Source organism: Nyctibius grandis, chromosome 1 (genome assembly GCF_013368605.1).
Source record: "Nyctibius grandis isolate bNycGra1 chromosome 1, bNycGra1.pri, whole genome shotgun sequence".
Taxonomy (NCBI): Eukaryota; Metazoa; Chordata; class Aves; order Nyctibiiformes; family Nyctibiidae; genus Nyctibius; species Nyctibius grandis.
Genome location: NC_090658.1, coordinates 127690119 through 127705575, shown reverse-complemented (window position 1 = coordinate 127705575; position 15457 = coordinate 127690119). Strand labels below are relative to the sequence as shown.

At 39.0% G+C, this 15457-nt stretch overlaps 1 protein-coding gene across 3 annotated transcripts in view; it reads right to left on the bottom strand.

Annotated features, from left to right (window-relative positions):
* Positions 1 to 4251: 4251 nt before the first annotated feature.
* SUPT3H (SPT3 homolog, SAGA and STAGA complex component) overlaps positions 4252 to 15457 on the bottom strand; it is a 291877-nt gene continuing 280671 nt past the window's right edge. For all 3 annotated transcript variants that reach the window (XM_068413559.1, XM_068413627.1, XM_068413717.1), the window contains exon 12: positions 4252 to 6006. In XM_068413559.1, the coding sequence (XP_068269660.1) occupies positions 5965 to 6006 (42 nt within the window). In that variant the 3' untranslated portion in view covers positions 4252 to 5964. The remainder of the gene's footprint in view (positions 6007 to 15457) is intronic.

Sequence of the window (15457 nt, the reverse complement as noted above, 5' to 3'; positions counted from 1 at the left end):
AACCCACCAGTGAAAAACAACAGCTGCAGAAAGACGGAGAGCTGTTTACCACTGTATTGACTCTGAAACCTGACCGCATATGAGAAATAACCATTGTTAACTATTTCACTGCCAAACACGAGGACAAAGTTCTGATCACCAAAGTGTGGAAATAATCATGAAGTAACTGTCAAATAGGGAAAAAAAAAAAATATTTTCTCAAGTGACATTTAGTTGAGTCCAGTCAGACCAAGGTTATTTTATTTTGTCTTACCTTGGAATATTCAGCGTTGCGGTTCTTGATCTTCCAGTGGAAGAATCTGTCATGTTTTTCCTCTTGGGCTTGTGTCTAATTTGCACAGTAAGGAGACAAGTGGGATGCATATGAGTTTGAGGGAGACCTCAAGGTTGACCTCAACTGTTAGTTGTACATGTTCAAGCCCTACAGAAGCCGTGTATCAATTTTGCCACCATCCCAGAGAGGATGAATAAGAGCAGCACCTTCCATGAAGAAGCTGACTTTCAAAGACACCCTTTCTCAGGTACTAAAAGCACCCCTTCAATTTATTTCTGTTCTGTCTACACGAAATTCTGCTGAACAATAAAAATTTAAAACTAGCAAAATGTTGCTAATGTTCCAAAACAGAGGAATATAAATTCTTTTAATAGTAAAGTAAGGCCAAAGTGACATGGAGAACACTAAACAGATTTTGTCTAATTTACTGAAATCACTTACTTGTAGCTACAAAAAAATTTGTGCATGTGCAGCAGATTTCAGCACTGATGATCAGCAGATACACAGTGATCTGAGCAAGGGAGCTCAGGGGGAGAAGCTCAGCTGGAGCCTTGCTCCTATAAAATCCTTCTTTCTCCTTCTGCAGTGATGTTTCAGATTTGTTTTCACCTAGGCTTGACACACAGTTGCTGCCATTTCATTTGCAGATCTGAAGAAATCATGTCAGTACAAGACATGCAACAGTTTCTTTGTTTTTTGTTTTTTTTTTTATTTTGCAGATTAATTAAATACTTATGGAAATGAGAGCTAAACAGAACTGGTTTGAGCCAACTTGCTTTATTGACTCTTGACTATCTGAATCCCGCTATGGCTTCAGGTATCTTACACCTTCTCTTCTTCCAGGTCTAGTTATAGGCTGAAGATCAGCCACCACACTTCAGCTGCACTTTATCAGATTCAGACACAGTTCATTTTCTAAAAGTTAACATTTTACTTTATCTTTCTGAATACCCATTGCAGCTGTTGCCCTATTTAAAAGAGGACATTTGCGTTTCTTAATTGTGTTTCTCCTATTATTTCTTGCAGCTCTGATGCACTAAGCAAAGGCAGGTTGGGAGGAGATCGAGGTAAGAACACTCTGGCACTGACAAAGTAGGACTTTTTAATGAGTAGGTCCCTCGTGGTGATTCCTGATGCAGAAATCCAGCGGAGTGTGGAGGAGGGAAAGTGTCCCACAGTCCATGTTTTGGTGGAAATGTAACATTTATGTTTCTGCACGAGGTCATTAAGTGGCTGTGGCACATTTCAGCTGGAAGGTTTTAAAGCGTTGAGTCCTGGATTGGATCCAAATTGAGTGATTGCATTCTTCCTCCTCAAATTCCTCTTGTAGATCCAGTTGGATACTGTTTTTGCCACTTTCTCTCCTAACCTGCCAGGCTGGGTTATGTGCTTTCTGATACACCTACCATTTTCACTGCAGAAGGAAAATGACTCAAAGCTGAGAGCATCAGTAGGGATTTGGGAAATGCAGGTTTTCTGAACCATCCTAGGTTTCCCAACACGGGGCCAGTCGTTTAGCCTTTCCACACCTCAGAATCAACAGAGATAACAACACGTTATTTCAAAGCAGTGCTGCAGGCATAAATACATGGAAGCCTGTGAGGCGCTCAGATATTACAGTAATCAAAGTCATACAAGTACCAAAGATTGACAGATCACATCTTCACAAAACCAGTAAGAAAATCTGCAAAGCATCTGGATGAAGACTAGTCCAGAAATACACAGATATTGGTATGACTCTTGTGCCAATATTTCTGTCTGATAGGAATTAAGATGAATTATCAATCACAAGTATAGAAGAGAGTTATAAAATGTAAAATGAAACTGTATTATTATAATTTTAGTTCTTGATTTTCCTTATTTATCTTTCCAGCTCTCTTCCACTACTAATCTATCTTGTTTAGGAAAAATAGCATATAAGTATAGTGGAGCTTGATTACTATGAATGGCTATTAATGTAGTATCTCAGAGCGCTCTCTAGACAGTTAAAAGGCTTTTAAACAGTAAAATATTAAGGTTTCCTTCAAATTTGCAGTCATCTGCCTTCTAAAAGTTTGATTCAGTTGCCAAGATTTCAGTGATTTATGGAAGTCAAAGTATCTGATTTTTCTCTGCCCACAATAGACGAGAGCTATTTTTCCTTATTATTTTGTAAAGGCAATGTCATTATCTTAAGCAGAAAAAAAAAAGTTAAGAGCTACATTAAAGATACAGCTTTCAAAATAATTTTTTAAGGCATCTGGCCTTATTTAAACCATCAAATTTACATTCAATTCCTTCAGGGATGGCTCCGTTGCTTAGCGCTGGCTCTGTGCCCTCCGCATAAAGCCCTGGATTTAATGCATGCCACCACCGTGTTTCGCTAGCTGCACCGCCGCTCAGTGTAGATATATAGCAGAGGTATAAAAAGCCTAACCTGGGACAAGATGATTCACTTAGGCAAAAAAAAAAAACCTGTAACAGTGTAAATTTCAGCTAGAGGTTAGACTTGTGACAAATGTCACTATCTATTTATTCTTAAATTATTAGTAGAAGTGTTTATGTACTATGAAACATTCCGTATGAGCTAGACGGGAAGCTATAAAACATTTTATGAGATCTACACACAGCTGATGGCAGAACGTTAATACAACACTAAGGTTCATCTAAATTCAAGAAGTGCCAGAAAACACTTTTTTTTTCTTTTTTTCCCCAGTGAGATCTTCACTTGACAAAGAGAAGTGTGCTCTGAAAACCCCGGGGGGGCAAATTCTGCAAGGTCCTGAGTGTCTCCAGAGAAATATGGAGCACTGTCAGCTTCTCCCGATTCCCAGATGAAGGCAAGAGCCTTTTAAAGGGCTTTATTTTCTCGGAAGAAAGCCTGAGGAAGGATAGGTCAGGAAACGAGATGAAGCGCAATTAGAAACCTGTGTTGTGCCTCCCTCGCCTCTGACAATTTTCAAGCTGAAGTATTATCCCTGTTTTGTGGATGGCTGGACTAAGAAAGCAAAAAAAAACCTAGGTAAGATAACCACACAGCAAGGAGAAAATCTCATACGCCTTTAAATGTTATGCAGTCTTATTCCTCCTGAAATTGGTTCTGTTTCCCTTCTTCAGGTAACTAATAACATGTTAAATAATCAGCATAACCTGCTTCAATTACTATAAATCCTTGCTAAGAATCAAAATGATTTGCAAGTTGAAATTACACAACCACAAAGCTACTCGTACGCAGCCATTAACTGAATCTCAAACTGATTTTTACACATATAATAAAGAAAAAAGTTGAAGATAAAACGTGTAGTACCGGTTTAAAAACCATCTCTGCTTCTGCAGCACGTAAAGCGGTGCTGAGACATGCTCTGTAGGCAGCACGAGTCTTTATGGTCTCATTTTTGTTTTAAAGAGAGTTAAAGAAAACTCTGAAGATGAGAAAAAAGTGATTACTTCCCAAAAGAAGAATAAACTGGGTTAGTCCAAGATAGGGAGACATAACCTACCTTGTTTTACTCTAAATTCAGCTCACTGCCTTATGTAGAGAAATGAAAAGTTATTACATGGGTTTACTGGGCGAACCCAGATTTTATAAATAATTGCCTGTCAGCCTGTTCAAGATAGACAAACACACAGCAGACCAACAAAAACATGATCTGTCATATTTCTGAGAGAAATGTATGTTGAGTCTTCATTCTCTGGGACTTTAAGTAGACCAGTAAAAAATAAGTGCCAGTATTTTTCCTGCTTATGCATATTTTAAAATGTAAAATCTGGGAGAGATACAGCTACGGAAGGAATTTTGATTCCAGTACCCAGTGCCTGAAACAGTTTCGTTTGACTATATCCCTGCAGTTCGAAACCAAATACAATAAATGCTGGTGTCCTTTTAAAAAGTCTGGATGTTTACAGCAAGCATATAATTTTCCGTGATTAAGGACGCCAACAAAAATAAGAGTGATGATAAAAAGAAAAGTTTAATCATATATTTCCAGAAGCACAGATGGAACATCAGAAAACTTCCCCCCCTCGTTTAATACACTGCATTGTACACATTACTTTTAGTCCTTTACACACAGATTAATTCCAGAAAACAGAAGTGTGAGCAGCTAAAAGAAAAAAGCAATATATGAACGGCTGTAATATTTGATGTACAATGTTCACTTTTACAATATTTTGGTTGCAAAGAGAAGAGACATTTTTTCTGTTTATTTAAAAAATATATATATATTTAAAGTTTTTTGCAAGCAGGTCCAGGAAAGCAGGGCAACAAAACCACTTACAAATGACCACAAGAGCATACAGCGGGAGTAAAAATTAAGACCTCACATGCTAAGCACAAAGGCGGAGGATGGCTGCACAATATAAAAGTAATGTTTTGCTGATCTCCTCTCGATCTCTTGAGTGCTCTGTCTTAATTTGAGGTTTAAGTTAGATTTCAAGCCTGGACTAAGAGCGCTGAAGCAGACCCCTGGGCCCATGGGGTACCACAGGGACACAAGCAGTACATGCCTGTAGATCCTGATGATGGGCTGAAGCATGAGCCCTTTTCTCTGGTCAAGCATCATTGTGGTTAGCTCTATATTTGTACAGTTTTTATGGGAAGACATGAATGTGTTTGCGAGGCTAGCAAAGGCTGGAGGAGCAGGGGATGGGAAGAAGCATAGAGGGAGGGACTGAGATTTAAAAAATAAATCTGAAAACAAACAGCGTGAACCGAAATATAAAAAAGGCAAAAAAGAGCCCATTTCTTCTTTAACCAAATCCAACAGTAATGCTGCCTTTGTCAACAACAGATTCAACATCTGCTTCCTGCAGCAAACGCTGAGCAAGTACATAATGTTAAGCCTTTGCCTAGAACCACTGAGACAGACACAGTTATTTAAATACTTTAGGATATATTTTTCTGAATAGGGGCCCAATCCAGTGGCATATCACTGCAAAGGCTTTCGTGGGTTTCAGAGAGCGATGGCTCAAGCCCTAGGAGAGGAACAGAATAAAAATAGAGATGGCAATATTGAGAATTTGGGGCTGACCACTTAGCCTATCCTTGGGTCTGCAAAAACAAGCCTCTACCTGGTGATGTACAGTTTACCTGAACTTTTTTCTGAATATCTTTGGATTTGAAGTTGCTATTACTCTCATCAAAAAGCCCCTCACTGGATTAAACTGGGTTATGCTGTTTGAACACTTAAAAATCAGTTGAGAAAAATCAGTGAAAAATAGTGGAAAAGTTTTTCTTTTTGTAAAAATCAGAAGGAAAACCTATATAACCTTTATATAAACCTACCTAACCCAGTCTATCTCTGGCCTCTTTCTGCCCCATCCTGCTTTACAAAAAAAAACATCTCTAGGAGAACATACAGAGTTCCAAACACTTAAATAAAAATGACATCTCATTTCAGAAAGGGGCTTACAGCAGCAAGTCCCCTGCAAACTTCAGCATTGTCTGATCCACATTCTTGTCCACCTACACCCTATCCCAAACATCCTGCCATTAATTAGCTAAATGTTCCAGCTAGTAAACAAGAATAACGATTGAGGGGGCTGGAAAAAGAGACAGAGACAGCCAGCAGATAGTCACAACAAACCAGCCCACTCACTGCTACACGGAGACAGCGGAGCTTGTATTTTTTTTTTTTTTTCCTCCCATGGAGGGGAAAAGAAAATCACCTTAATATAACACTGCCTTTCCTGTTGCTGCAGCCACATCCATGTTAGCAGGCGAGAAAAGTCATCCCGTTTCTGCGGTAGGCACTCTGTCAAAGAAAGAGAAAATCTGTAATGAATTATCACATCAACTTAAACAAGGGAAGAAGGCAGAGAGAAAAGCAAGGCTTTCTTCCTGTTTTGTAGACTGTTCTGGCTGCAATCTAATAGCATGCTTAATCTGAACATTTCTGGTGGGGAAGCTATAAGCAACCACTTTGTCTATTAAAAAATCAGTGTGGTTAACAAGTGGTTAGCGACTCTATTTCAGGAGAGCAGAGATATGCAAAAATGTAACATCCTATTTTGTTAATTGCCTGCAAAATAGATGAGGCCAAAAATACACTATTATGCTGAATCTGTTTGTCCTTTATAAGCATGTGTTCTCTATTCACTATGTTCAAGAATCATTTCTAACCTATCTTAATAGCCTATGAATTACTGAATAATTACAGTTTCCCAAACCTAATTTATAGTCTGAGTCTAAAGCTATGTAAACAGACACTGGTATAATCCCCACCCTGCAAAAGCAAACTAATCTTAAAGACCCTCTGGTCAGTACAAAATAATTTGACATCCCATATATTGCAACTTCGGATCAAGTGTTTCCAGTGGCAAAGAAGCACAAGAGTTAAACAGCATTTGAGAACAGAATTTTAAAAGATCCTGTGACACCATCTCACTAAAATACCTTTCATGCATTTTTAACATCTCTTTCTGAATCAATAAAGGAAACTATCCCTTTTTACCCCAGGCACACTGCAAACCCTCTATTTTAAGGGGATATTCTCAGTTTAAAAATGTATTGTTCTTGTCTTTTGTGATATTAATGACATCTTCAAAAAGGAAAGGAGTTTAAACACTTTTGTTTTATTTGGTTCACCTTCAGCAGTCATTCAGTTTGGAAAATATAGTCATCTACTTCACTACAGTCAGTGCTTCGTCAGATTTATTTTGTACCTCTTAAGTTCAAGCACTTAGGAAGTGCCATATATAACTACCATTTTTAGTGGCTCTACCAATTTCCTAATTAATTTCAGCAAGATCAATTTCTCCTCTCTTAAACTAGAATTAGCAGAGTAACATTAAGAGCTAAGGATAACCTCAAACAACTCTGTATATAAATAGCATTTATGCTGAACTGTAAGGAAATAGTTTCAAAAACATCCAGCATGTATTCAGAGAGACACTTACAGACACGGAATACCCGAAAGGAAATATGTACAAGATGTTCAGTACAGCATCCTTTACATTAACACCATCCTTCAATACAGAGATCTAGCAGCACATGGCATTAAAGTCAAAGAGCAGAATATTAGCTCTGGGATATATAGCCAGTCATCAGACATGACAGTATCACCACAAACAAACAAAAAAAATAAATCCAAAGACTCTCTACCCAAACATGAAATGCACAAAAACAGACTAGCCAATAATTTTGAAAGGATCCAACATATTCCCACAACCACAAGCAGCAAATCCAAGGGAGTTTGGATCTGCAGCTTGCCCAAACCATTATGGCTGGCATTTTGAAATCGATGCAAAAGTAATGTTTTTAGCTCCTTGACCCCGATATTTTTACAGAGCTTTATAAACCAAGTGACAACCTTTAACACACAAACAAAATATTCAGGGCTATTGTGCAGTTTGCTTGAAGAGAAATGAACCCGAGTATAAAGTTGGATCCACATGAAAGATAAAAGGTTGAATTTTGTGAAAGGAATTTTGGTTGCAATGCAAAGTTGGGCTTGGCTGGGCTCACCTGGGAAATAATGAAGTTTAACATTTTCCAACATGGGCAATATTATACGGGCAGTTATATCCCCGAAAAGGTCAGTTTAGAAGCAAGTTTCAGAGGAGGGAGGATAACACCTTCAGAAAGTTGGACACACCTACCAGTCTATATTTAGCAATATATTATAACTAGTGTGGCTATAGTTAGGATTGAAAACTATTTCCTACTTAACTCCCTGTTTCACATACTTTAAACTTTCTGAAACATTTGCCCTTGGGCTGAAATTTCCTCTGCTTTAATCTCTGCCTGAAGTTCAATTTCTTTGGAAAGGACCAACAAAATTCCTTGAGCCATTTTGAAGTTCAGCAATAATGAAAACAACACATTTTTCCTTCCCAAGCCAGAGAAAGTGATTCTGATATATGCATATTTTATTACGGAATTTAGCCATAAATTGAAGCATTTTACCCGGAAACAATCTTTACCTTCAACCTCAGCTTAAAGGTAACTGTTTTGAGAAGCAGTATTTCAGAGGAGGGAGTTTGATTCATCCCATTCCATAACAAGATAACACATCATTCTTATTTTGATACATTACTAAATAGTAAAGGTTAACCTCCAAAATGCTTTTATGCATAGCAAAACTATTTTACAGTCATCCTATAGTTCTGAGTTATACCATATATCTTTAAGATATATACAGCTGAATTCGTGACACTGAAAGACATATCTTTACATGCCAAGAACTGTGAAGAGAAACAGCAAGATGTTTTTTATAAAACTTGCATGAATATGTGCCCTTGCAAGAGAGAGTTTGTATGTATGTGGCAGTCATTTAATGTGGTTTGATATAATGTAAAGGGTTTGGATGACACTTTTGGGTGCTTTACGCCACTTTGGCAGTATCCAATTTTTTAAAAAAAATTATGATTATTTGGCTCAGAACTACAGATAGATGATGATGCAGACTCTTGATGTGGGAATAAAATGGCAAGCAATAGCTGTATCCATTTTGATGGATACGTCTTGCTGTAGCCCAATGCCAGGAGATAACATAAGCCTATGGTCCCTCCTGGAGCCCTTTTTGGAAAAGTGTCTACTGCATCCAAATTTTTTTGTGTGCTTTCTCTCAAAATTTACTGTCTACCAGCCTGTGCTTTGATTTTTCCTGCTGTGGGATGACTCTTTGCCATGGTTGAAGGTCCGTCAGCCTGTTACTGCACCCACTATGTGCATGGGTGGTCAAGGGACCACCTTCTAGATATAGGAAATCACCTAGCCTGGCACAAATTACACAGTTCACCTTCCCAGAATGGACTCCATGCTCTGAAAAGTTGATATAACCTTATTTGGCCAATCTAGCTCTCACAGAAACTCTTCTTGTTCCTTGCTATCATATGACAAGTCTTTGCATACCCATCTCTGACCTGGTTAAAGGTGAAAGGACAGATTGCTGCTATCCACAACCACCAGAAACACGACCTTCATTTTGCCCAATCCACTCTTGCCATGTGCTTCCATTTAGGGCAGAGGCATGATGATTTTGCTGCTTAGTCTTTTACCTCCCAGGCTTGACCCCAGCCCATCTAGGCACCATGTGAAGAACCTTCTCATAGTTTCTCAAGCATCTTCTATCTGCCTATAGTATAGAAACCCTATCCTGAGAACGCCGCGCCTTGAAGTTATCAAAGCACACTGGATTCCGATACAAAGATCTTCTCTGGGAATGCTATCATTATTTAATAAATGAAGGCAGGTTTCTTCCCAGCAGTCAGAAAGGAGGTACAATGAAGCAGAAAAGATGAGCAGTGTTCACTGCTGTCAGATATCTAAAAGCAAGATCATGCTTTGTGCTGAGTTTGGTGAAAGAAGGGAAAACTAATAGCTTAAAAAGGCAACCTGGAACAAAAGGCCTTGGTCAAGTAACTCCTCAAATTTCATGAAAAATCATCCATTTTCTACTCTTTTTGGTCCCATGTCTCTCCTATAGTGGTAGCCCAGGGTAGTGTATTATGAAGGACCACAAAGCACTGCTCCATGAGGAGGGCAGCGAAACTCCTGTCCCCACAGCAGGTCACATGAAATGAAATAGTTTACTGGAGAGTTCATAGGTCCAATTTAGGGGCAGAAAAATCACATGTTTATTAACACAAGATATACTGAAACTGTGATTTACAGAAACAAGTCCCAGCCAAACCTGAAGATGTGAGTACTCCTCAACTAGGTAACATATCAGATCAGAAAACTAAGACTTCTGAAGAGGTACCTTAGCTAGAAATGGTTTCCAGTTAACAATTTACAGTAGTGCATAATTTCACAGCTGTAGCATGATGAGAAAGAATAATTTTGGCAAGAGAAAGGAACAGCTGTGATTTTTGAGTGGGCTGATGTTTAATTCTTTGGGATAAAATTTGGAAAGTCTAGGGTGAAGTGGGCATTCTACACACTGAAGTTTACTGGGCTAATTCCTCCATTGGTTTAAGTCTACAGTTCTGCTTACATTAAAGCTAAGGCACAATGTCATCCCACAGGTCTGTCGTATCACTTAAAGATGGTAAATCCTGAATTATAGGTCCCGTATAAGCAAGTTACAGAACAGTATTTTTAAAACTTGAAGTCTCCTTTTCTTGGTGTACTCTTGTATGTGTGTGGGCAAGTGGTTTAATTACAATGCATAAAGTGGAATGGCAGACAGAGACATCAAAATCAAAGAGCAAGTCCTGGCTGAACTTCATTAGCAAACATAAATACAAATAGGCACATCTTGTTTGTGACATGCCAGGGTCCTTTCCTCCTTTGGCAATTTTACTCTATTCTCTGATATTTGCATAAATGTAAATCAAACCATATGACTTGAACAGGCTTATGATAGGGGAATCATATGCAAAACTTCTTTTCATTAAATAATGCTCTTCATGCAGTCTTGCAGTGTTACTGTGGAAATCAGGGAGGATTAGATCTCAGACAGTGAAAGCCCTTATTTAAGAACAGTGGAGGGAGCCCTGCCCTTTAAATAAGAGACATTCTTAGATCAGACACTGGCTGGCAGGATGGAAAAAAGGATGTAGCATTAACTTTCATTCCATTCCAAATAACCTGGAACCCATAAAACACAAAGATTCTCTAATTTTAAATCTGCTCCTTTTCTCCCCGTGTCTTCTTTCCATTTTATTTGGGGAATGTTAACTTTGAAATTTCATTAGCCCGCCATAATATCAAACTACTTGTTTTGATCTATCTATCCTGGACAGATTCATAGCTCTTTGTACATAAAAACATCTACATTAAAATCCCTGTGATTAAACTGTTACTTCTCTAATTTTTCCCAGCCTGCACAGACAAACCACATGCAAAGAAGTGTCAGCTTATTTAGAGATTAAAATAATAATTAGTTTAGGAGGCAAAGTATAAGAAACATTGTTTAAAAAAAGAAAATCCATATGTTGTTTAGAATTAGTTGCTTCTGTTTAAGTTTAAATAAATTTTTGTGGATATAAACGCTCCTTATTAAAAGTGCATACGTGTTACAAAAGAAATATAATGGATAATTCTCTCTCCAATCTAAAACAATAGCACTGAAGGCTCCAATTCTACAAACCCATCTTTAATCAGTAGCCAAAGCACAGATGCCCGATATTACTCAGAGAGTGAGAGAACTTTTTATGTATATAACGTCTAGTGTATGGCCAATAATGAATAACAAACCCCAAACATCTATCTATGAACACCCAGGTTTAGTAGATTATGAACTTGTACGATGCTCCGGATGATCTGCCCTGCTGTATTCTTGAAATCTCACAGATTTCATTTACAATGGGGTCAGACCAATGTGCTGAAAGCTACAGCATCCCTTTATCCATACAATATTGGTCCCTCTGGAAGCACAACCTCATCTGTGCTTAAGCTAGCCCCTGAGAAACCACAGTTAGGTGTAAGAAAAAAAATGAAACAACTTTATTCCTCAGGTCTGTTCCCTGAGTCGTCAGCCATCCAGGACGACACCAGTGACAGCAGCGGCTTCCATGCCCTGAGTACCTACCTGCCCTCCAGGAAGGGGATCGAGATCACCAGCACACTTTATGTAGGTGACTACACACATCACGCCCTGATAAAAGCACTGCCTCAGTAAACCACCCTTCAACAGCTTGTAACAAAATGCTTTCCAGCGAAGTCAGTTCTGGGCTTTGGTTTACCTTTTATCTGCCAACGGTGTAAACTTTCTCAATAATCACAAAAAACTGTGTTGCTGTGTCCAGGAACAAGATATACCCAGGATATATCATCCAAGTCTGTTAAAGAACATAGTCTAGATGTCAACTACTAAACTTTTTTATTGTTGCTGTCTGCTACTGGGAATAATGACATTCCCAATGCTGATGGAAACGTAGGATCTCTGAAAAACAAGGGCCAAATGTATTTCTCAGGCACCTCATGCAATACCACCAGTGGAAGGAGAACAAAATATAGGGCTTGTATTGCTGTCCTTCAGCTCATTTTGCCAAATTTGCGATGCTGCAGTTAACTAGCAAACGCTGTTCTCAGGGCTGGGCTGATATTATAAGAAAGTAAAACAAGGCAAAAGGATCATGGCTTCTGTTGCAGCAAGAACTGGGGTGTGGGAGTGGGGTACCAATGTCTGCCAAAAAAAAAAAAAAGAAAAAAATTGGTAGGGAGAGAGAGATCATTTTAAGTTTCTCAGAGGGTACTGTAAACAGTGGAGAAAGAAGGAAAAAATGGAACTATAAAACAATACTTGGCAGACAGCTTTGCAAAACAAACATATTTTCGCAAAGTTCTTCCCATCGCTGCCACCAACTTTAATAGCCTTTATTTGTCTGAGAGCAAGAAAGCCTTTTTAATTGTCAGAGAAAAGGCGACACTGCTTAGCACACTGATAGAAATTCCTCTTCTGCCCTGCTTCACTGGCACGCTGCTCTTGGTTCACAGTCAGAGAGAGAAATTCCTTCCCCTAGGCTGTAAAACCTGTAGCTGGGCTCCATCACCACCCTTCCCTGGACTAAGGGAGTGGGCTGCTTCTCCTGCAGAGCAAGCCGAAATCCAGCAAGTTATTAATGCCATGGGTCTAATGGCCCATAACTGTCTACCCATGACATGCCACTGGCAAAGCACATGGCAGGTCTCCATGAGGCACCCAGCCTTGATGGATACAACCTGTTGGACCTCAGCATAACTGGGAAAGCTTAATTCCCCCACCACAATGGAAATGCAACCATTCCTGGGTATCCCTGATCTCCTCATGAGCATCGCAATTAGTTCATTACTAATTTTACCGCCTTACGTCAAACTGGTCAGAACACTTTAAGTTGCTCAGAGGCCAACGTCTCCTCTTCTGATGTGTCTCAATGTGCTGCTTTAGCTGTACGGCAGCAATAATGCATGTGGGCAACTTACTTTGTCTGAGAATGAAGTTAAAGCTAGAAGCCTTGAGACATACAAAGAAAAGACTTTATGTATGGTTAGATACTGAAATCTCTGGTTTATGACTCAGAGGACTGCACAGTCACAGCACTCCCATGTGAAAATATACCACTAGTAATAAAAACTCCTTCAACCTGAGAGTAATTCAGCATGAAATAACCTGGACGGCTCCCTCTCTCCAAGGATGGCTTTTCTTGTCTTTTTAAGGTTTCCATCTGCTGCTGTAGAGGCTCAGGGTTTTTTTCTGTAGGAAGTGACAGAAGAGGTTAAATCCCCTTTCCATGTCACTACTGCTTACGAGCTCAGCATATGATTTTTTAGTGAATTTATTTGGAAACAATATGGTGTGGTACAGCCGTCTGAGTACAAGGGCAGGAGCCAGGGCTGGGCTCTGCTCCCAGCTCTGACACTTACTTGCTGTGTGGCCTCAGACAAACCACTTAATGTCTCTGTGTTTCAATTTCCCCTGCCTTTGAAACAGAAATACTATCACTCATTGCAAACCTTTTTTGAGGATTGCTTGATTACAGAGCTAATACACGGCATTTTGAAAACACTGCATGCTATTCCATAATTATTATTTTCATTACATTATGTCGTCCATTGTAATGGCTAAAATGCCAGATGTACAGAAATGGATGCTGAAATTGGCAGCTATTGGATAGGAGGAGCGGGTATTACTTTGAAATAAATTAAATTATTTGGGCAAAACAAGACAGTTCACCTAAAACTGTTGAAATTGCAATGAAAAGGAGCATCTAATGACATTTTGCAACATACTTCTCTTCTCCCACCCCCTGAAAACATCCCATGAATGCTCTCTGCAGAGGACATAGCATCTCTATTCTCCCTTTGATTCAATGAAGCATTTCACCGGGGAAATGAGAACCCAACCAACAACGCAGGGCAGAAAGTCAGTCTGTAAACAGAGAAATTTTCTCAGGCTCCGAGGCCCCTTTTGCTGGTGGCGGCGATCGGGTGCGGCCACTTCTAGCCGTGCTCCTTACTGACTGATGCACTCTGTCTGCAGCAGGGCGCCTGCTCACCGGAGCGGTGGGAGGTAAGAGGAATTAAGGTAATGCATCAGTGGTTGCCAGTGGAGGAGATGGGAAAGGGGAGGAAAAAAAAAAAAGGGCAAAAGAAATATACTATTTCAATCAAAGTCTGAAATTTGTAGAAGTGGTTTTGGTCTCAATATAGAAAAAATATTTATCCAAGAAACTCCTACTCGGGTGCGAACATCCTACTTCTAGTGGGATTTTGTTTGGCAAAGTGCTGTGAAAGAGTGGAAGCTAATACAGAGCATGTCTATAAACAAATATATTTATTTAGCACAGATTGACACATTCACTGGAGTATTTCAGTGATTACACGTGTAAAACTATTTCCTATAGTGGTTTCCTTTTGTGATTCTGCTAATTTATTCAATCCACCCTATTTTCATGCATTGAATGTTACGAGCCATTTCAGCCACCCAGACTGAAATGCGCGTTTGGAGACTACAGGCCTGTTTTTTCATTTCATCATCTACACATAATTATTTGGTGATATTAGGAATTTGAGCTCAAATGGAAGCCAACCAACATTTTAATAGCTTAAAAATCATACAAAATGAAGTCTGCCCTGAGGTTAATGAATAAGAGCCAAATCTTGAGGTTCTCGCTCAGTTTTTACTCACTCCTTATTCAGGCAAAAGTTGAATCAATTGTAGTTGGACTGATTAAAACCAGAAGAACATATATTTGGACCTTTCTCTCAGGTAAAACTGAATAAATTACCTAGGATTAGGCTGCAGAATGGCATACAATCGATCTTCCACACGGATTTCTCAAACACACTGGAGAAAAAATCCAAGTGCTGAGGCACTTTCACCAGTTAAAACAATACTTTAGCAGCAGAATAAATTATCATACACTACCAGGTTTTATGACATTTATATTAGAAATAGCCCGAATCAAAATATATTTTCTGATCCCTCCTGAACTTCTGAAGACCAGGATCAAATCCAAACTTAAAAAATGGTCCACGAAGTAGGAAAGCCAAATGCCTTTACCCTTCAAAACAGAGCTCCATCCCTAATTTGAACTTTAACCCAGGCATATATCGATACAGTTATTTGATTTTTGACGACGGGAAGCATTTACAATTTAGACAGTTAAAGTTTATTCTTTAATTATATGCAAAATGTCCTACTCCTTATGCAAAGAATGCAATGTGCCTGTAAAAAATACAAAGCAGAGAAGTTAATTCTTTTGAACAGTTAACACTTTACTTGTAATTGGTGATAATCACAGAAAGATGCTCCCCACTTAAATACCAATCCCTTT